Source organism: Mustela putorius, unplaced genomic scaffold (genome assembly GCF_011764305.1).
Source record: "Mustela putorius furo isolate JIRA1106 unplaced genomic scaffold, ASM1176430v1.1 tig00003987_pilon_pilon_pilon, whole genome shotgun sequence".
Lineage (NCBI taxonomy): Eukaryota > Metazoa > Chordata > Mammalia > Carnivora > Mustelidae > Mustela > Mustela putorius.
In genome coordinates, this window is record NW_025422126.1 from 7,237,228 (window position 1) to 7,259,017 (window position 21,790).

General features: G+C 37.9%; 1 protein-coding gene across 3 annotated transcripts in view; it reads left to right on the forward strand.

Moving 5' to 3' along the window:
- The window catches only part of ACER3 (alkaline ceramidase 3), a 165,927-nt gene that overhangs the window by 49,279 nt on the left and 94,858 nt on the right, over nt 1–21,790 (forward strand). For 2 of the 3 annotated variants that reach the window (XM_004767988.2, XM_004767987.2), the window contains exon 2: nt 207–317. In XM_004767988.2, the coding sequence (XP_004768045.1) occupies nt 207–317 (111 nt within the window). The remainder of the gene's footprint in view (nt 1–206; nt 318–21,790) is intronic. The other variant, XM_045071403.1, reaches the window with a different exon arrangement.

Below are 21,790 nucleotides of genomic sequence, written 5' to 3' on the forward strand. Positions count from 1 at the left end.
TTAGCCAATGGAGCCACCCAGGTGCCCCTATTTGGATCATTTTACAGTATTTATTTTGAGTAAAGAATTATTTTCTTTGTAAATATGTTTCCACCATCTTTCTCAGAAGTCACCTATTTAACTTTTATTAAGGGCCAAGTTCATGTATTTTTTTTTTAAAGTGGTATTGATTAATATAATTATTTTCTTGTGTTCTTTTCCTATAGGGAATACAGTGAGTAACCTGATTATGATTATACCTCCAATTTTTGGTGCAATTCAGAGTGTTAGAGATGGACTGGAAAAGCGGTACATTGCTTCTTATTTAGCACTCACAGGTATGTGTAACACTTTGTCTAAAAATGATGTACAGTATTCAGATGGATTATTTTTCTCATTCATACTTAAAATTGGTTCTTAATTTTGTGCTACTATACAACTTGAACATATTCTGAAACTTCTGATATAAAACTCCAGTACATTGAACTGTATTTTGAATACAGTTTTTAAAAAATCAGAATATTTCAAGCATACAGAAAAGAATAGAGATAATATAACAAATATACCCATGTGTCTTACCACTCAGCTTTGTCAGATGTTAGTGCTTTGTGATATTTGTTTCAGATTTTTTTCTTTTTTAAGGAAATAAACTACTAGATAAAATTGAACCTACGTTTGTATTCCTGCCTGGTTTTATTCCCTTCATCCTCCCAGCTCATCCTCCTAGAGTTAATCTCTACACTTAATTTGATTATCATTTTCTCAGTGTTTTTTGTGTTTATACTACATATATATGTATATTTTAAAGTATATATAATATGGTTTGCATATTTTCAAACTATTTAAAAGGTATTATACTGTATCTAACCTTTTCCAACTTACTCATATACCTCTGCCTTGTCTGTGAGGCAGGGACTGTGTCTTGGTTATCTTTGTATCCCTATTGACAGGCAATTTAGTGGTATTCAGTAAGTGTTGGATGGATGGGTGAATGAACTTTATCAGAGCCTAAGATGGGAAAATCTCTATGTCATGTTCTTGCATTATCATCATCACAAGAAAAATAACAAAGTTGATTCTAGTTTGTCTCTTTTATATATAATCTTCTAAACACAATTTCTTGTTTTAGCCCAAAGTATTATTTATATATAGGTAGAAAGGACTTTTAATTACTACAGATCAATAAACTATAATGTGTCATATCAGATGCTATATAATGTATCATATCAGATTCTACTGTAATTAATCATTGGATGTGAGAGACTTCAGTTTCAGAATCCATTTCTCATATGCATGATATTTTAAGAAAGTTATTTGTTTTTGGGGCACCTGGGTGGCTCAGTGGGTTAAAGCCTCTGCCTTCGGCTCAGGTCATGATCCCAGGATTCGGGGATCGAGCCCTGCATCGGGCTCTCTCTTCAGCAGGGAGCCTGCTTCCCTTCCTCTCTCTCTGCCTGCCTCTCTGCCTACTTGTGATCTCTGTCTGTCAAATAAATAAATAAAATCTTAAAAAAAAAGTTATTTGTTTTAAGAAAGTTACTTCAAAAGGAAGACTTGTTCACAAACTTAGCTTTTTGCTTTATTTCCTGGGATATTTAAAAAAAAAGAGATTTATTTATTTATTTTTAGAGTATAGATGGTTAGGGGCAGAGGGAGTGGGATTCTAATGCAGACTCCACACTGAGCATGGAGATTGACTCGGAGGTTGATCTCAGGACCCTGAGATCATGATCATGACCTGAGCTGAAACCAAGAGTTGGAGGCTTAACCGACTGCACTACCTAGGTGCCCCTATTTACAGGGATGTTTTAAGAATGTTTATAAAATACTGACAGGTCACAATCAGTAATAACAATAAGAATAAAAAGATTTGTAGGAATTCCTGGTTGCCTAGGATAATAGTGTCCTCCTAAATTAGAATTTGTCCACTCATCCTCCCAGAAAACCACACAGATTAAGAAAGGAAGTTCATAGTACCACACTTATTCAATACTGTGAACTTCAGATCATTTTTAAATAGGTAAAAATGCCAGTTTCCAATAGAATTATCTTTGATGCTTTAGAATTGGGGAAGTTTGAAAAACTGCATGAAAAAGAGGAGAGGGGTTGAGAGACAAAGTCTGAAAAAAAAATCTGCACACTAAATGCAAAATTTCTGAAAGCAGTCTGAGATCTGGTAGATGACAATACTGGCTAAAGGTAAAGACTTTAAAATGTGTAAGACCTAAGGTAGCATGTTTTAGAAAGGTACTACTTCTGGGAAAGAGATATGTAAAAAGGGGATGGGACTGGGGTGCCTGGGTGGCTCACTTAGTTAAGTTTCTGACTCTTGATTTTGGCTCAGGTTATGATCTCAGGGTCTTGGGATTTGAGCCCTGCATTAGGATCTGTGCTGAATGTGGACCCTGCTTGGGATTCTCTCTCTCCTTCTCTCTTAAAAAAAAAAAGAAAATGTATTTAAAGAAAGAAAGAGGGAGCGACTCTTTGGAGATATGTCAGTGAAGGGAAAGAAGGAAACTAGGGGGAATTAAGATCCTGTGGAAACAGATGAACTAATCAGACCCTTCCTCCTTCACTCCCTGTATTGCCCAAGTAAGTAAGTATATATGAAAGAGGGCACTGAACCTCACTATTTGACAGAAGGGAGCAGTCTTGAGCTAGGAATTTTGAGGCCCCCCAAAATCATAAGGAAACTATAGCATAAAACTCCAAGCTGAATTAACTAGCCTCAAAGAAATGAATCAGAAATTCAGAAACAAATAACACCATGTTTTAAAAGAAATAAAATTAGAATTGATTAAACTTTGGAAAGATATTGAAGCTGAATTACAATGTGTTGAATATTTAATAAGGGCTACTTAAGAAGACAGAGAAGTAAGCAAAAGAATGAAAATTAGATGATGAAAAGGGCCAGAGAGAAAGTGATTGAAATGGAAAAGAGGCAGAGAAGACTTCATAAACATATCACTGGAGTCCCTGGAGAAGAAAAACAAAACAGTGAAATAGAACTTACATTTAAAATTATAATTCAAGAAACTTTAGAAACAAAAGAAGAAAAAAATGAATCCGTATTGAAAGGTCCATTTTTGCCTCCTAAAACTGTCTTGGAATGATTAACTCTGAAACATAGCCTTGTAAAACTACTGGATTTTAAAAATGAAAAAAAAAAAAGCCTTAAAGCTCTAGTGAACAAGGGCCCCTTACCGACTAAGGCAAATAAATTAGGCCAGCATCACACCTCATCAGCAACAAAAAGAAGGGTACCAATGGAACAGCATTTTTAGTGTCAGCCACACATTTTCAATTCTAATCAAGTTGTTTTCAGATATCCAGGGTATAGAAAGACATTTTTAAACATGCAAGTCTCACTGACTATTATATACATGACTTCTTCATCATGAATCTGTGAGCACTGTACTAATTTAGTAGCTACTAGCTACTTGTGACAATTTAAATTTAAATTAATTAAAATTAAATAACACATAAAATTCAATTACTCTGTTGGACTAGCCACATCTCAGGCACTCAATACTCATAGGAGGCTTGTGGCTACCCTATTGGGCAATGCATATATAGAACCTGTCCATTGTCATGGAAAATTCTGCTGATTACATTATACTAGAGAATGATGTTCATCCAACTAAGAAAAGACTAGGAAAACTTCAGCAAAATGTCTGATGATGAGACTTTAATATATTTAACTATAGATCTAAGTCTAATATAGGTGGGATAGAGTTAAAGGATAATATATGGACACATTATATGGTGTAATAAGTAAAAAGAATGAAGTTTTTTTAAATAAGGGAAAGAGGGATGCCTAGGTTGGTCATTTGGTTAAATGTCTGCCTACAGCTTAGGTCATGACCCCAGGGTCCTGGGATTGAGTGCTTCCTCAGCAGGGAGTCTACTTCTCCTCTCCGCCTGCTCTGCCTGTTCCTTCCCCTGCTTGTGCGTGTGTGCTCACTCTCTCTCTTTCTCTCACCAAAATAAATAAAATCTTAAAAAAAAAAGTTCAAATGAGGGAAGGAAAGCGCAAAGTAGAATAAATAAGTTCATTGACTGTAGCCTAGGTAATAAGTTGACTACTAAAGAATATAATTTAAAAGTAACAAATTGGGTTGTAAAAGGTCAAGTAAGAAAATAAAGGGGGGCTCAGAGTACTATAAAATGCCTAAGTACAAAAGAAACCCTTAGAACAACAGAGATGTTTTTTTACATACCAAAAAAAGTTTTTTAAAGAGCAAAAGACTTATCACTTAGAGAAATACATTAAATATAATATATGTGTAACAATTATAGTAAGATAGTATTATTGAGATTAAACACATCAATCATATCAATCAATACAAATGAGCTTAACTACCAAAGGAAAACATTTTCGAATTTGCTTACTAAACAAACCAAACTTTCTGCTTTATATAAAAGATGCACTTAAAGTGATTCAGAAAAAATTAGAAATCATAACAAAGTAGGGGTAGTGATCTTGATATCATATAAACTAGAATTCCCATTAAAAAGCTTTAAATGTAGGGGGAGGAGCAAGATGGTGGAGAGTAGGAAACCTAAATATCGTATGGTCCAGGAATTCAGCTAGACAATTACCAAAACTTTCTGAACACCTACAAACTCAACAGGAGATCAAAGAATAGCAGCAATTCTATGAACACAAAAGCAACCATTTTCTGGAATGCAGGAACTACAGAGAAGTGAATCCAAGGTGATATACAGGAAGACAGACCATGGCGGGGGGGGGGAGCCTATATCAGCTGGCTCCCAGCAAGTGACAGAGCATCAGAGCACAAAATCTGAACTTTTAGAAGTCTGCTCAGCAAAGGGATGTTGCTTCAGTGACTAAACGGGGGTGGAACCCTTACCTGGGCAGCATGGTCTCAGGGCCCTCAGGGTCACAGAAAGATGTTGGAGGGGTTGCCTGAGTGTGGTAGAGCTCCCAGGTGTTGCAGTGGGGAAGCCGGTTGCACAGACTGAGCTGAGGAGTAGGATCTCAGCTCGGGGTTGCCATAAACTGTGATCTGTGGCACAGTCGGCCTCTTTGAGCAGGGGCCCAACAAGTGGCAGAAACAAGGAGACTCCCCTTCCTCCTCTGGAAGGAGCAGCACAGGAGCATGCTGCAGGAATCAACGGAGCTTGGAGACTCCAACCGGTGTCACGTATCAGAGTTAGAAACGCTCATCATAGGCCAGGTGAACACAGAATGTGGCTGGAGACCACACTCCAGGAGTGTGGGAGACAGGAGTGATTGATTGCTTTTCTCTGAGGGCATACCAAAGAGTGGGGCCCTGAGTTCTTGGCTCTTTCTGGACCAGAGATTGGGAGGCCACCATTTTCATTCTCATCCTCCAAAGCTGTACAGAAAGCTTTCAGGAAACAAAAGCTACCGAGAGCAAACCTGAGCAGATTACGTAGCCTGGGCCCTGGCAAACGTGTGTTAACTCCACCTGGGGCAAAGAGACTTGAGAATCACAGCAACAGGCCACTGCCCCAGGAGGCAGTTTCTTCTACTAGACCAAAATATACCCAAAATCTAGTATGTGGCTCTGTTCTATTCACCAGCCTGATCATACTTTTTTTTTTCCTTTCTCCCCCCTGCCCCTGTTTGGGGTCTCTTATGATTCGGTTAGTATATATGTTTCTGGGCTCATTCTTAACATTGTAGCATTTTGTTACCTCATTTATCAATTTTCTCTAGACAAAATGATAAAACAGAAATGCTCACCTCAAAAACAGAAAGAATAAGAGGCTGTTTCAACTGTCAGGGATCTGACCAATATGGACACTGGTAAAATGTCGGAACTAGAATTCGGAAAGACGATTGTATGATGCTAGCTGGGGTTGAAGAAAGCATAGAAGATAACTAGAGAATCCTGTCTGGAGAAATAAAAGAACTAAATTCAAACCAAGTTGAAATAAAAAGGACTATTAATGAGGTGCAATAAAAAATGGAGCTCTAACTTCTAGGATAAATGAGGCATGAGAGAATTAGTGATATAGAAGACCAAATAATAGAGAATATAGAAGGTGAGAAAAAGATAAACAACTACTGGATCACGGGAGTATTCGAGAGGTAAGTGATACCATAAGACGGAACAATGTTAGAATAATTGGGATCCCAGAAGAAGAAGAAAGAGTGGGGCAGAAGGTATACTGGAGCAAATTATAGCAGAGAACTTCCCTAATGTGGAGAAGAAAATGGGCATCAGAATCCAGGAGACTCTTGAGAACTGCCCTCAGAATCAATAAAAATAGGTGAACACCCTGTCACCTAATAGGAAGACTTACAAGTCTCAGATGAAGAGAAAATTCTGAAAGCAGCTTGGAACAAGAGGTCTGTAATCTACAATGGTAGAAATATTAGGCTGGCAGCAGACCTATCCACAGAGACCTGGCAGGCCAGAAAGGACTGGCATGACATAGAAGACTAAAGGAGAAAAATAGGCAGCCAAGAATACTATATCCAGCTAGGCTATCATTGAAAATAGGAGAGATAAAAAGCTTCCAGGATAAACAAAAACTGAAAGAATTTGCAAACACCAAACCAGTCCTATAGGAAATATTGAAAGGGGTCTTCTATGCAAAGAGATAGCATAAAAGTAACATATATCAGAAAGGAACAGAAACAGTATACAGTAACAGTGCCCTTACAGGCAATACGTTAGCACGAAATTCATATCTTTCAATAATTACCATGAGTGCAACTGGGCTGAATGTCCCAATGAAGACACAAGGTAGCAGATTGGATTAAAAAACAAGACCCATTGATACGCTGTCTGCAATAGACTCATTTTAGAACCAAAGACACCTCCAGATTGAAAGGGAGGGGGTGAAAAACGATTTACCATGCTACTGGACATCAAAAGAAAGCTGGGGTGGCAGTCCTTATACCGGACAAATTAGATTTTAAGCCAGAGACCATAATAAGAGGTGAGGAAGGACACTATATCATATTTAAAAGGTCTGTCCAACAAGAAGATCCAACAAAATTAAAGAAACATATTGACAATAATACAATAATAGTAGGGGACTTTAACACCCCCCCTTCCTGAACTGGATGAATCATCTAAGCAAAATATCAACAAGGAAATAAAGGCTTTAAACGACACAATGAACCAGATGGACTTCACAGATATATTCAGAACATTCCATCCCAAAGCACCAGAATATACATTCTTCTCTAGGGCACATGGAACATTCTCCAGAATAGATCACATCCTGGGTCACAAATCAGGTCTCAACTGGTACCAAAAGACTGGGATCATGCCTTGCATATTTTCAGACCACAATGCATTGAAACTAGAACTCAACCAGAAGAAAAAAGTTGGAAAGAACTCAAATAACATGGACGCTAAAGAGTATTCTGATAAAGAATGAATGCGTCAACCAGGAAATTAAAGGGGAATTTAAAAAATTCACGGAAACAAATGAAAATGAAAACGCAACTGTTCAAAATCTTTGGGATGCAGCAAAAGACAGTCCTGAGAGGAAAGTACAGAGCAATATGAGCCTTTCTCATAAAACAAGAAAGGTTTCAAGTACACACCCTAACCGTACACCAAAAGGAGCTGGAGAAAGAACAGCAAAGAAAGCCTAAACCCAGCAGGAGAAGAGAAATAATAAAGATCAGAGCAGATCTCAATGAAATAGAAACCAAAAGAACAGGAGAACAGAGCAACAAAAGTAGGAGTTTGTTCTCTGAGAGAATTAATAAGATTGATAAACCCTTGGCCAGACTTGACAAAAAGAAAAGAGAAAGGATCCAAATTAATAAAATCATGAATGAAAGAGGTGTGTGATCACAACCAACACCAAAGAAATACAAACAATTATAAGAACATTTTATGAGCAACTATACACCAGCAAATTAGACCATCTGGAAGAAATGGATGCATTCCTAGAGATGTATAAACTACAAAAACTGAACCAGGAAGAAATAGAAAACCTGAACAGACCCATAACCAGTAAGGACACTGAAGCAGTCATCAAAAATCTCCCAACAAACAAGAGCCCAAAAGCCTCTGCCTTTGGCTCAGGTCATGGTCCCAGAGTCCTGGTATTGAGCTCCACATCAGGGTCTCTTCTCAGCAGGGAGCTTGCTTCCCTTCCTCTCTCTCTACCTGCTCTACTGCTTACTTGTGATCTCTGTCAAATAAATAGATGGAATTTTTAAAAATAAATAAATAAATAAAATAAAAAATAGAATTGGAAGGAAAACTTCCAAACTCATTTTATGAGGCCAGTGTCACCTTGATCCCAAAACCAGATGAAAACTCATCAAAAAGAATTACAGATCAATATCCCTGATGAACATGGATGTGAAAATTTTCACCAAAATACTAGCCAATAGGATCCAATAGTTCATTGAAAAGGATTATTCAGCACGACCAAGTGGGATTTATTCCTGGGCTCCAAGATTGATTCAACATTCGCAAATCAATCAGTGTCATACACCACATTAATAAGAGAAAGAACAAGAACCATACGAACCTCTCAGTAGATGGAGAAAAAGCATTTGACAAAGTGCAGCATCCTTTCTTGATCAAAACTCTGCGCAGTTTAGGGATACAGGCTTCATTCCTAAATATCATCAAAGCCATCTATGAAAAACCTACAGTGAATATCATTCTCAATGGGGAAAAACTGAGAGCCTTTCCCCTAAGTTCAGAATCTCGGCAGGGACATCTACTATCACCATGCTATTCAACATAGTACTAGAAGTTCTAGCCTCAGGAGTCAGACAACATAAAGAAATTAAGGCATCAGAATTGGCAAAGTTGTCAGACTCTCACTCTTTGCTGATGATATGATACTTTATGTGGAAAACCCAAAATACTCTACCCCAAAACTGCCTGAACTCATATAGGAATTCAGTAAAGTGTCAGGATATAAAACCAGTGTACAGAAATCAGTTGCATTTGTATACACCACCAACAAGACAGAAGAAAGAGAATTAAGGAGTCGATCTCATTTATAATTGCTTCCTAAACCATAAGGAACTCTAGGAATAAACCTAACCAAAGAGGCACGGAATCTGTACTCAGAAAACTATAATGTACTCATGAAAGAAACTGAAGAAGACACAAAGAGATGGAAAAACATTCCATGCTTATGGACTGGAAGAACAAATATTGTGAAAATGTCTATGCTACCTAGCACAATCTACACATTCAGTGCCATCCTTATCAAAATACCATCAACTTTTTTCAAAGAAATGGACCAAATAATCCTAAAAATTTGTATGGAACCAGAGAAGACCTTGAATAGCCAGAGGAATGTTGAAAAAGAAAGCCAAAATTGGTGGCATCACAATTCCAGACTTCAAGCTCTTTTACAAAGCTGTAATCATAAAGACAGTGTGGCAATGGCACAAAGACACATGAGTCAGTGGAACAGAATAGAGAACCCAGAAATAGACCCTCAATTCTGTGGTCAATTAATCTTCAACAAAGCAGGAAAGAATGTCCAATGGAAAAAAGACAGTCTCTTCAACAAATAGTGCTGGAGGGGCGCCTGGGTGGCTCAGTGGGTTAATCCTCTGCCTTCGGCTCAGGTCATAATCTCAGGGTCCTGGGATCGAGCCCCACATCGGGCTCTCTGCTCGGCAGGGGGCCTGCTTCCTCCTCTCTGCCTGTGTCTCTGCCTACTTGTGATCCCTGTCTGTCAAATAAATAAAATCTTTAAAAACAAACAGACAAACAAAAGAAACAAATGGTGCTGGGAAAATTGGACAGCCACATGCAGAGAAATGAAACTGGGCCATTTCCTTACACCACCCACAAAAATAGACTCAACATGGACGAAAGACCTCAGTGTGAAACAGCAATCCATCAAAATCCTTGAGAACACAGGCAGCAAACTCTTTGACCTCAGCCACAGCAACTTCTTCCTAGAAACATTGCCAAAGGCAAGGGGGGCAATGGCAAAAATGAACTATTGGGACTTTATCGAGATCAAAAGCTTTTGCACAGCAAAGGAAACAGTCAACAGAACCAAAAGCAATTGACAGAATGGGAGAAGATATTTGCAAATGACATATCAAATAAAAGGCTAGTATCCAAAATCTATAAAGAATTTATCAAACTCAACACCCAAAGAACAAAGAATCCAATCAAGAAATGGGCAGAAGACATGAACAGACGTTTCTGTAAAGAAGACATCCAGATGGCCAACAGACACATGAAAAAATGCTCCACATCATTCGGTATCAGGGAAATTCAAATCAAAACCAGCATGAGATACCAGCTCACACCAGTCAGAATGGCTAAGATTAACAAGACAGGAAAGGACAGATGTTGGAGAGGATGCGGAGAAAGGGGAACTCTGCTACACTGTTGGTGGGAATGCAAGCTGGTGCAGCCACTCTGTAAAACAGCATGGAGGTCCCTCAAAAAGTTGAAAATAGAGGTACACTATGACCCAGCAATCACACCACTGGGTATCTACCCTAAAGATACAACTGTAGTGATCTGAAGGGACATGTGCACCGGAATGTTTGTAGCAGCAGTGTCTACAATAACCAGACCTTGGGAAGAACCTAGAGGTCCATTACCAGATGAATGGATACAGAGGATATGGTATATATATGCAGTGGAATACTATGCAGCCATCAAAAGAAATGAAATCTTGCCATTTGTAATGACGTGGATGGAACTAGAGGGTATTTTGCTGAGCAAAATAAGTCAAATCAGGGAAAGACAATTATTATATGATCTCCCTGATATGAGGAATTTGAATGGCAGTGTGGGGGGTTTGAGGGGTAGGGAGGGAAAACATGAAACAAGATGGGATCCGGAGAGGGACAAAGCATAAGAGACTCAATCTCAAGAAACAAACTGAGGGTTGCTGGGGCGAAGGGGTTATGGAGAGGGTGGGTGGGTTATGGACGTTGGGTAGGTTATGTGAAATGGTGAGTGCTGTGATGTGTAAGCCTGACGATTCACAGACCTGTACCCCTGGGGCAAATAATATATTATATGTTAATAAAAATAATTTAAAAAGTTGAAAGTAGAGCTACCCTAGGACCCAGCAGTTGCACTACCGGCTACCTTTGTATCCAAAGATAGAAATGTAGTGATCCGAAGGGGCATGTGCACCCGAATGTTTTTAGCAGCAATGTCCACAATAGCCAAAGTATGGAAACAGGCTACACACAATGGACTATTATGCAGCCATCAAAATGAAAATTGGGGCACCTGGGTGCCTCAGTGGGTTAAACCTCTGCCTTCAGCTCAGGTCATGATCTCAGCGTCCTGGGATCGAGCCCCACATCGGGCTCTCTGCTCAGCAGAGAGCCTGCCTCCCCTTCTCTCTGCCTGCCCCTCTTCCTACTTGTGATCTCTCTTTCTATCTCTCTCTCTCTCAAATAAATAAAATATATTTTTAAAAAAAGTGTAAATTTGCCATTTGCAACAATGTGGATGAAAGTAGAATGTATTATGCTAAGCGAAATAAGTCAATCAGAGAGGGACAATTATATGATCTCACTGATATGAGGGATTTGAGAATCAAGACAGGGGATCATATGGGAAGGGAGGGGTAAATGAAAGAAGATGAAATGAGAGAGGGAGAGTGAACCATAAGAGACTCTTGGTTTCAGGAAAGAAACTGAGCATTGTTGGAGGGTAGGGGATGGAAGGTATGGGGGAGCAGGGTGATGTACATTAGGGAGGGTGTGTGCTATGGTAAGTGCTGTGAATTGTGTAAGATTGATGAATCAGAGATCTGTACCCCTGAAACAATAATGCCCTATATGTTCATTTTTTAAAAAATATTGCGTGTGACAAAGACATTATAATTCTAGAAACCATGATATAAGTTATGATTTTCCATGCACCAAATGATACAAATACTATTTTTATATAGCAGAAACTACAAAAGATAACAAGGATTAAGAGAAATATAATAATAGAAGATTATAGTAGGCCACACTCAGTACAACACAGGGTAAGTGAAGAACAACAATAAAACAATATCTGAGATGTAACAACATAACCAGCTAAGTAAACCATGTGAATTTAGGCTGAACTTCACACCCTGATAATAGAACATATGCCTTCTTCTCATGTGTGCATAAAACATTCCTGTGAACAAAAGAGTGAGTTCCATGAAGAATAAGCAAAATAATATCCTCTGGGCATAATGCATCCATGTTAAAATTATCAACAAATTCAAACCAGATCAAGGTTCTTCCTTTTCAAAATTTTAAAATCTTTTATTAACTCCTGATTGAAAGGGAAAATATAAAATGGAATTATCAAATCCTAAAAATAGAGTTGTTACAAAAATTTTGCCTATCAGATTCTGTGGGGATTTATTTAAAGCAGTCATCAGAGGAGAGTCCATAGGCTTAGACACTTATTAATAAAAGATCAAAAGGTGAAATATTTTTTAAAGATTTTATTTATTTGAGGGAGAGAGAGAGAGCAGGAGTAGAGGGAGGGGCAGAGGGAGAAGCATACTCCTGCTGAGCAGGGAGCCCCAGGAGTGAGTCTGTGGGAGCCCGACGTGGTGATGGATCTCAGGACTGAGATCACGACCCATGCCTAAGGCAGCTGCTTAATAAACTCAGCCACTCAGGTGCCTCCCAAAAAAGTGAAAAAAAATTTTTTAAAGATTTTTTTTTATTTGACAGAGAGAGTACCAGTAGGCAGAGCCAGAGAGAGAGTACCACTAGGCAGAGCAGCAAACAGAGGGAGAAGCAGACTGCTGAGCCCAGAGTGACACGTGGGACTCAATCCCAGGACCCTGGCATCACAACTGGAGCCGAAGGTATATGCCTAACCCACTGAGCCACCCTGGCATCCTCAAAAAGTGAAATATTAATTAAGATCTCATAAGGCAAGAAAAAAGGACCACAATGTAAACCAAATGAATGTTCAAGGGAGAAAATTAAAGACATAAGCTGAAATTAACAAGATAGAGGACAGAAAAACAGTTCTAATTAATGCATCAAAATAAATTTTTATTTCTTTAAAGAAAAAGTAGGTAGCTAGCTAACTTAAGAAGATAAGAATCAAGCATAAACATACATAATAAATGGCAACAGGAAATATCTGTTGAAACAAATTAAATTTTAGAAACCTCTTTTCAGCTTTTTTGATGTTTGTGGGAAACAGTGTTTTCCAAAAATAAACTGGAATTTTTATTTGCTGATTTGTTCTAAAATAAATAAATAAAAATAAAACCTCTAGGGGTGCCTGGGTGGCTCAGTGGGTTAAAGCCTCTGCCTTTGGCTCAGGTCATGATCTTGGGGTCCTGGGATCGAGTCCCACATCTGGCTCTCTGCTCAGCGAGGAGCCTGCTTCTCCCTTTCTCTCTACCTGCCTCTCGCCTACTTGTGATCTCTGTCTGTCAAATACATAAATAAAATCTTAAAAAAAAAAAACGAGATAAAAGTGCCTTAAAAAAGAAAATTAAGGACTAACATGATTATCAATGTAGGTATGGTAAAAACAAATAGGAGCGAACTACTGATGCATGTAACAACAAGGAGGAACCTGATAAATTGGCCAAGTGAAAGAAACTGAAAGATATAAAAGAAAACAGATTATGTGATTCTATTAATATGAAATTTTTAGAAAAGGCAAATTATAGAGATAAGAAGGAAATCATTAGTTACATGAGGTTTAAGGTGGAACTGATGTTGACTGCAGATGGGCATAAGGGGACTTATTGGGGTGATGTAGTTATCAAAAAAACTGTATTGTGATTGTTGCACAACTTTTTAAAATTTACTAAAAGTCAAAGTTATACACTGAGTGAATTTAGTGTTATATCTCCCTGCTTGATTAAAAATTAGAAACCAGTTGACCCTGGAAATGGAGGAATGTGCACACTGTGTGAGAGAATGAGAGCTACATTGAATGTTTCCATGCTGGGTGGGGCTGAAGGAAGAAAAGCAATAGAGGAGAATATAGATACAGAAGACTTGAAATCAGTGATTCCCGGTGTAGGAGCTACATCTGTGGTGGGGGATAGCTGTTTTTCCCATTGTACCTGATGTTTAGGATCCAGGCAGCCATTCCTAATTGTTGAAGAACTGATGAATCCTATTTGTCACCCTGAGTTTGAGGTTTTTCTCTTAACAGAGATCAATGTCTTATAAAGTGAATTCATTTGAATATTAATGACCAAAAGTCATTTTTTTATGTTTATACAGATAAGATGATTTGAGTAACTATTCCTCATATTGTAGTAATCTGGTGTCTTCTGATATTCCTGTGAATATATGGAGGTACATATTTTCTGAATTAGTTTTTCCTGTAACCTTTTCCAACTGAAGAAAGTTTAGGGGTGATTAAGGACAAAAAATACAGCTCAATAGAGGTATCATAATGAAATTCTTGGGCTTCTTGTATGAGTATCTCTTCATGGAAGGCATCTTTAAGAAATTATTTGAGGGTCAGAGAAAGCGCTTGAGCTCAATTTTTTAAAAAAATTTCTTCCTGGGACACGTGGGTGGCTCAGTTGGTTAAGCCACTGCCTTCAGCTCAGGTCATGATCCCAGAGTCCTGGGATCGAGTCCTGCATGAGGCTCCTTGCTCAGCGGGAAGCCTGCTTCTCTCTCTCTCTCTCTCTCTCTACCTGCCACTCTGCCTGCTTGTGCTCGCTTGCTCTCTCTTTCTGACAAATGAATAAAATCTTTAAAAAAAATTTTTTTTCCAGTTACATCACTAATACAGATTAATAAGTACTTTCAATTCCTTGGAACCAGAAGTATTTCTGATTTCAGATTGCTTTTACATTTTAGAAAATTAATAGATCATAACAGATTTAGAAACTTAATAGATTATAGAAAATTAATAGATTATAGAGAGTATACCTACTAAGCCCACCAAGACTTGGAGCAGCACCCCATAGGTAAACTATTCATCTTGCTGCTTAACATGAATATTTACACTAAGTGGGCCAATAATTATTATAAATAGCCTTATATCTAATCAAGTCAGGTTTTACTGTGGTATTAGATTGGAGTTAGCTATAAGCATAATTAAAACAAACAGAAGATTTCACATGTTTTATCTTTCAAAAGTGTCTTTAAGCAGTGAGTCTTGAGTAGCAGCAAACACATCTAGTGTTCTAGTGTTGAGGTTTTGGTTTCTAAACATCTTTATTCACTGAAGGAATGAAGACTTCTTGCAGAAATGACCATTTCTGGGAAGAGGCAAGAATACAAGATGAGTCTGGCACATCCTGTCGTGCCAGAAAGTAAGAAAGTGCCAAAAATGAGGGAATCTTTTCAAAGTAACATAGAAGGCATTTGGCCAAGCCAGGACAATTTGAACTTCCAAATGAAAAATGATGGAATTTGGGGTGCCTGGATGGCTCAGATGGTTAAGTATCTGCCTTCAGTTCATGTCATGATCTGCAGGTCCTGGAATTGAGCCCCATGTCCAGTTCCAAGCCTAGCAGGTAGTCTGCTTTTCCTTCTTCCTCTGCTTCTCCCCGTGCTTGTACTCTTTCTCTCTCTCTCTCAAATGAATAAATAAAATCTAAAAAAATGGGGGGGGATGATAGAATTGGGTTATAGTACATGGTATGGAAAAAGAATCTGTAAGTTTCTACTGATACTACCAAACAAATGGTATGGGAAGGGAAACCTTTTTTTTTTTTTTTTTTTTTTTTTAAATGAGTAGAATTGTCTGCTGGGTGGCTTAGTTTTTAAGCATCTGTCTTCGGCTCAGGTCGTAATCCAGGATCCTAGAATCGAGCCCCGCATCCGGCTCTCTGCTCCGTGGGAAGCCTGCTTCTCCCTCTCCCCCTGTTTGTGTTCCTTCTCTCGTTGTGTCTCTCTCTGTCAAATTAATAAAATAAAATCTTGGAAAGAAAAAAAAGAATTGCCAAATCAATAAGCCAACTCAAGTGTAGAGAATACACTGATGGTTACCAGAAGAGATCGGTCTAGGGGATGGGTAAAATAAGTGAGGGGGATTAAGGAATATGTTGTGATACTCACCTGGTAATGTATGGAGGTGTTGAATCACCATATTATACACCTGAAACTAATATTCATATATTTACTAACTGGAATTTAAATAAAACCTTAATTGCCAACTAATATATGTAAACAGAATGATAGGGTTGGTTTTTTAAATTTAATCACTATTTTGCAGCCATCATCCTAATGATTGATTTAGACAAGGGTCATCAGTGAATGGCCGAAGATACTGGGTGAAAGTGTTTGGGAAATAATTATACAGCCTGAAAGTATCTTCTGACAGATTACTGACTAATTACAATGGAAAAAAAATGGTAACAACACAGAAATGTGGCAGATACCCCTTTATTCAAGTAATAAAAGTTAACATGATTAATAGCTGGTTCTTCCTGGTGTGATACACTGAAAAAGAAACATCAGTTATACGCGGTTACTGCCATTAGTGCATAACCTGAATCAAATGATGAGAAAACAATCACAAAAAAAACCCCACAACAAATTGAGGGGCACTCTGTGAAACAGCTCAAAAAATGTTAAAAGTTTTAAAAAAATGTTTAAGTCATGACAGAGAAAGTCTGAGGAAGTGTTCCAGATTAACAGCTAAGTGAAATATGGGATTTGTAGCATGAGGATAAGAAAGTCTTGGGGCACCTGGGTGGCTCAGTGGGTTAAAGCCTCTCCCTTTGGCTCAGGTCAGGATCCCAAGGTCCTGGGATCAAGCCCCACATCAGGCTCTCTGCTTGGCGGGGAGCCTGCTTCCCTTCCTCCCTCTCTGCCTGCCTCTCTGTCTACTTGTGATCTCTGTCTATCAAACAAATAAAATCTTAAAAAAAAAAAAAAGTCTAAGGAGCAGTATTGGGCAAATCAGTGAAATTTGAATAATGACTGTATATTAGATAATATTGTATTAATGTAAGTTTTCTGAGTTTGATAACTACATTGTGGTAATAGAATGTGACTGCTTGGGAGATAAATGCTAAAGAATTTAAAAAGTCATAGTCTCAGCAACTTACTCTTAAATAGTTCTACAAAATAACACTAGTGTAGGTATTTATTTTATGTACATTTTTATGAATATAGACAGATAAAATATGGCAAAATATTAGTAAAACTAGGTTAAGGGTACTTAGGAGTTCTTTGTAATGCTTTTATAAATTATGTAATATCTTTTTTCTTTTTATAATTTAAATTGAATTCCTTATACATATAGTATACTATTAGTTTCAGAGGTAGAGATCATTGATTCATCCGTCTTACATAATTACATCATTATATCATGTGCCCTCCTTAATATCCATCACCCAGTTAACCCATTCCCCTACCCTCTCCCCTCCAGCAACCTTCAGTTTGTTTACTATGATTAAGGGTCTCCTGTGGTTTGTCTCCCTCTCTGATTTAATCTTGTTTTATTTTTTCTTCCCTTCCCCTATGATCCTGTTTTGTCTCTCAAATTCCACATATGAGTGAGATCATATGATAATTGTCTTTCTCTGATTTACTTATTTTGCTTAGCATAATACCCTCTAGTTCCATCCACATTGTTGCAAATGGCAAAATTTCGTTTTTTGATGGCTGAGGAATATTCTATTGTATATATATACCACATCTTATTTTTGCATTCATCTATTGATGGACATCTAGCTTCTTTCCATAGTTTGGCTATTGTGGATATTGCTTAAATTCTGCAATATAAGTATTTTCAAAATAAAGGGTTTACTTTTTAAAAAGATTTATTAAGCACTTATTATCTGGATGCTGGGATATCAAGCATTTTAACAAAAAACAGATTTGGAGTAGTAAACATAGGAACAAAAATAGACAATGATTACAGGAGAGATGTTTTTGCTGATCTAACAATCTCCCTTTGTGTTACTTCTATACTTTATTCTTGTTTTTGTGATTGCGATCTTATCAGTACATTTTAACTGTCATAATCTGTTTTTAAGTGTCTGTTCCATCTGAGCTTCCTGAAGGCAGGGCTCAGTCTTACACTTCTGGATTTCTGGCATTCAGCAATACCTGGTGCAAGCTAAGCATGTGAGAATGTTTGATGAATGAATGAACGCTTTATTTTAAATGACTTGAACAGCGTGCATGTTTTGCTAAGACTTTTTCATATATGTACTTGTTTGAATTTTTCACTGAGTTAAGTCTCCCACTGAAAAAATGTGTGTGTGTGTATGTATCTATGAGAGAGACACACACATGTATACGAACAAACTTTATCTGGAAATAAAGATTTAATTAACAAATCCCAAGGAAATTTAGTAAATACTTGCATAAGATTTTCAGTATTTTATTTTTGTGTTCAAAAATCTGTAATAATTTCTTTAGATGCACTTAGTTTTTGGAGTTGAGGGAGATTTTACAGAAAGAATTAGGAACTTTGGCATTGTGCTGAAGCACATTTGGGATGGACTATTAGTAATTTATGAGGTATATTTTGTTCTCGTTTCAGCCTAAATCCACAAAATTTAGTCATTTTTAAATTCATTCTGCAGATGTTTACTGAGAATCTATTATGTGGTAGTTATCGTTCTCAGATCATTGTTCATCGGAGCTTTTTAAATTTGAAGCTGTATAGGGACGCCTGGGTGGCTCAGTTGGTTAAGCAGCTGCCTTCGGCTCAGGTCATGATCCCAGCGTCCTGGGATCGAGTCCCACATCGGGCTCCTTGCTCAGCAGGGAGCCTGCTTCTCCCTCTGCCTCTGCCTGCCATTCTGTCTGCCTGTGCTCACTCTCTCCCCCTCTCTCTCTCTGATAAATTAAAAAAAAAAAAAAAAAAATTTGAAGCTGTATAAGCTAAAATAGAACCATGTCAAAAGAAACCTTTTTCACAAGATTTAATTTTTTCTCCTATGTGATTTAGTTTTTCCCTTTATCCCTAAATCTACAAAATCTATTTGTAGTTCCATAAATGTATTTGTTGTGTGTTTTAAATAAGTAGGTAATTGGCAACAAGAAAAATAAAATGAGTTGTAAAATAGTCAAAACAAAGTAGAGAGGAAAAAGTCTAGTAAAGTTTTTATTATGTCTAAGTCTATTCTAAGTCCATTTTTACTGAAGTAGTAATGTCAGAGATAAAAAGTCATTTCCTTGTGAAAAGGACCATTGAAAATTCTTTGCATGGAGTAGTCTTAAGTTTTGGTATGACTTACCTAGAGTCTGTCACTGCCAGATTAGGTCAAAGTCATCTGAAATGATCTTAAGAATGTTACGCTTTTTGTCTAGGAGAAAGTAAGGGGATTGCGTACTAGGTTAATAACCTTTTAGATGATAGTAATTACAGTTAGTAATGAAACAGACATAAAATCAATGTGCTGTGGAAAAGATCTTTGGAAATCATTTTATAACCAGCTTATAACTTATTTATTACCCTTCATTTTAGTTCCATTGTTTCAGAGATTGCCAGAAACACAGTGGTCTTTTTTTTTTCTAATATTTTGGAGAAGAAATGTGATACTAACATCACCCAAAAGAAACAGTGTTTTCATTTTTTGCTTAATATTCTTCTTTCTGTGTATGCAGTTGTGGTTTTTATGACAAAACTTTGAATGAACATGGCCAGCCTAGTAGCCAAAACTCAGGGACAGGGGGTGCCTGGGTGGCTCAGTCAGCTCAGGTCATGATCCTAGGGTGCTGGGATCAAGTCCCAGGTCGGGCTCCATGCTCAGTGGGAAGCCTGCTTCTCTCTCTCCCACTCCCCCTGCTTGTGTTCCCTCTCTCACTGTCTCTCCCTGTCAAATAAATAAATTACAAACAAACAAACAAACAAACCCCAGGGACAGGCTCAACTAGAAGAGCAGAAACTCTGGATAACTAAGTAGCCTGTGTAGTCAGTGAATAGGAAGTGAGGAAATGAGATGGCCAGGAAAGTGGCCTGGTAGAAAGTAAAATATGGAAAGAACCTAGATGTCTATCAACAAATGAATGGATAAAGAAGATGTGATGTGTGTATACACACACACACACACACACACACACACACAGTGGAATACTATGCAGCCATCAAAAGAATGAAATCTTGCCATTTGCAATGACGTGGATGGAACTAGAGGGTTTTATGCTGAGTGAAATAAGTCAATCAGAGAAAGACAATTATCTTGTGATCTCCCTGATATGAGGAATTTGAGATGCAGGGCAGGGGGCTGTGGTGGGTAGGGAAGGAAAAAATGAAACAAGATGGGTTTGGGAGGGAGACAAACCATAAGAGAGTCTTAATCTCACAAAACAAACTGAAGGTTGCTGGGGGTTGGGGGGTAGGGAGAAGGTGGTTGGGTTATGGACATTAGGGAGGGTATGTGCTATGGTGAGTGCTGTGAAATATGTAAGCCTGATAATTCACAGACCTATACCCTATATATAAGACCTATATATAAGATATAGCCTAAGGCAGAAAGCAGACAGCTGTAATGACTCTTCATTCTGGTTTTTATGGCCTCAGTTATGACTTATTTTAAGTGTTTTAGGCTGGTACCAGAATAAGACAATAATTGATTGACAGTTATTTTCTGAAAAAATAAATATTAAAAAAATCATAGCATCTAGTCTCATTTTTGTTATTTTTTTTAAAGGTTTTATTTATTTATTTGACAGACAGAGATCACAAGTAGACAGAGAGGGGGAAGCAGGCTCCCCGCTGAGCAGGGAGCCTGATGCGGGTCTTGGTCCCATGACCCTGAGATCATGACCTGAGCCGAAGGCAGAGGCTTTAACCCACTGAGCCACCCAGGCACCCCTCATTTTTGTTATTATCATGCCCATCATTATTGCTGTAACTCCATTCTGTTTAACATAAACCTCCCTAAGCAGTCCAAACATTCCCTTTATTTGGCTATAGGTATCCTTAAACGGATTATTTTGGTTCTCGCTTCAATTTCCGTATTATCTCTCATCCATTATTACCATTTTGTATTCTTACTTTTCCTCTACCTGTGAACATTTGTTTGTTCCTTAACCTGCTTGATGGCTTGGATAGATGTTCCAGTTCCAGAAACAGTATGAATAGTACTAAAGCAAATCACTTACATAGGAGTATTTGATGGGTAAAGTATATTTGGAGCACAGCAGACAAGAGGTTTCCACTTCCCAATTTGTTCTTTTTAAAAATTGAGGTGTTAAAAAAAAATTGAAGTGTTATTTCATATATAGTAAATGTTCAAATGTTAAGTAAACATACAGCTCAACAAGATTTTACTCATGTAACCATCACCCAGATCAAGATAAAGGAAATTTTAATTAACCCAGAAAGTTCACTTATGTTCTTTTTAAGGCAACATTCCCCCCCCCCCCAAAGATAACTGCTATTCTCTCTCTCTTTTTTTTTTTAAGGTTTTATTTATTTGTTTCACAGAGAGAGCACAAGTAGGCAGAGTGGCCAGCAAAGGGAGAGGGAGAAGCAGGTTTCCCGCTGAGCAGAGAGCCTGATACAGGGCTTGATCCCAGGTCCCTGGAATTGTGACTAGAGCTGAAGGGAGGCACTAAACTGACTGAGTCACCTAGGCGCCCCAAAGATAACTACTATTCTGATTTATATTTCCTTATATTGATTTGCATGTTCTTGAACTTCATGTAAATAGAGTCACAGACTGTGTACTTTGTCATCTGGCTTCTTTCACTTGAGGTAATTTTCTTAAAAAAACTTTTTAGAATTTATTTATTCATAAGAGACAGATAGAGAGACAGAGGCAGAAGGAGAAGCAGGCTCCCCGCTGAGCCGGGAGCTTGATAGACTGGATCCTAGGATCCTGGGATCATGATCCAAGCCAAAGATAGACACTTAACCATCTGAGCTACCCAGGCTAACTTGGTGTGCAGCTTTTGAGATTCATCTGTGTTTATATTGTTTATATCAATAGTTCA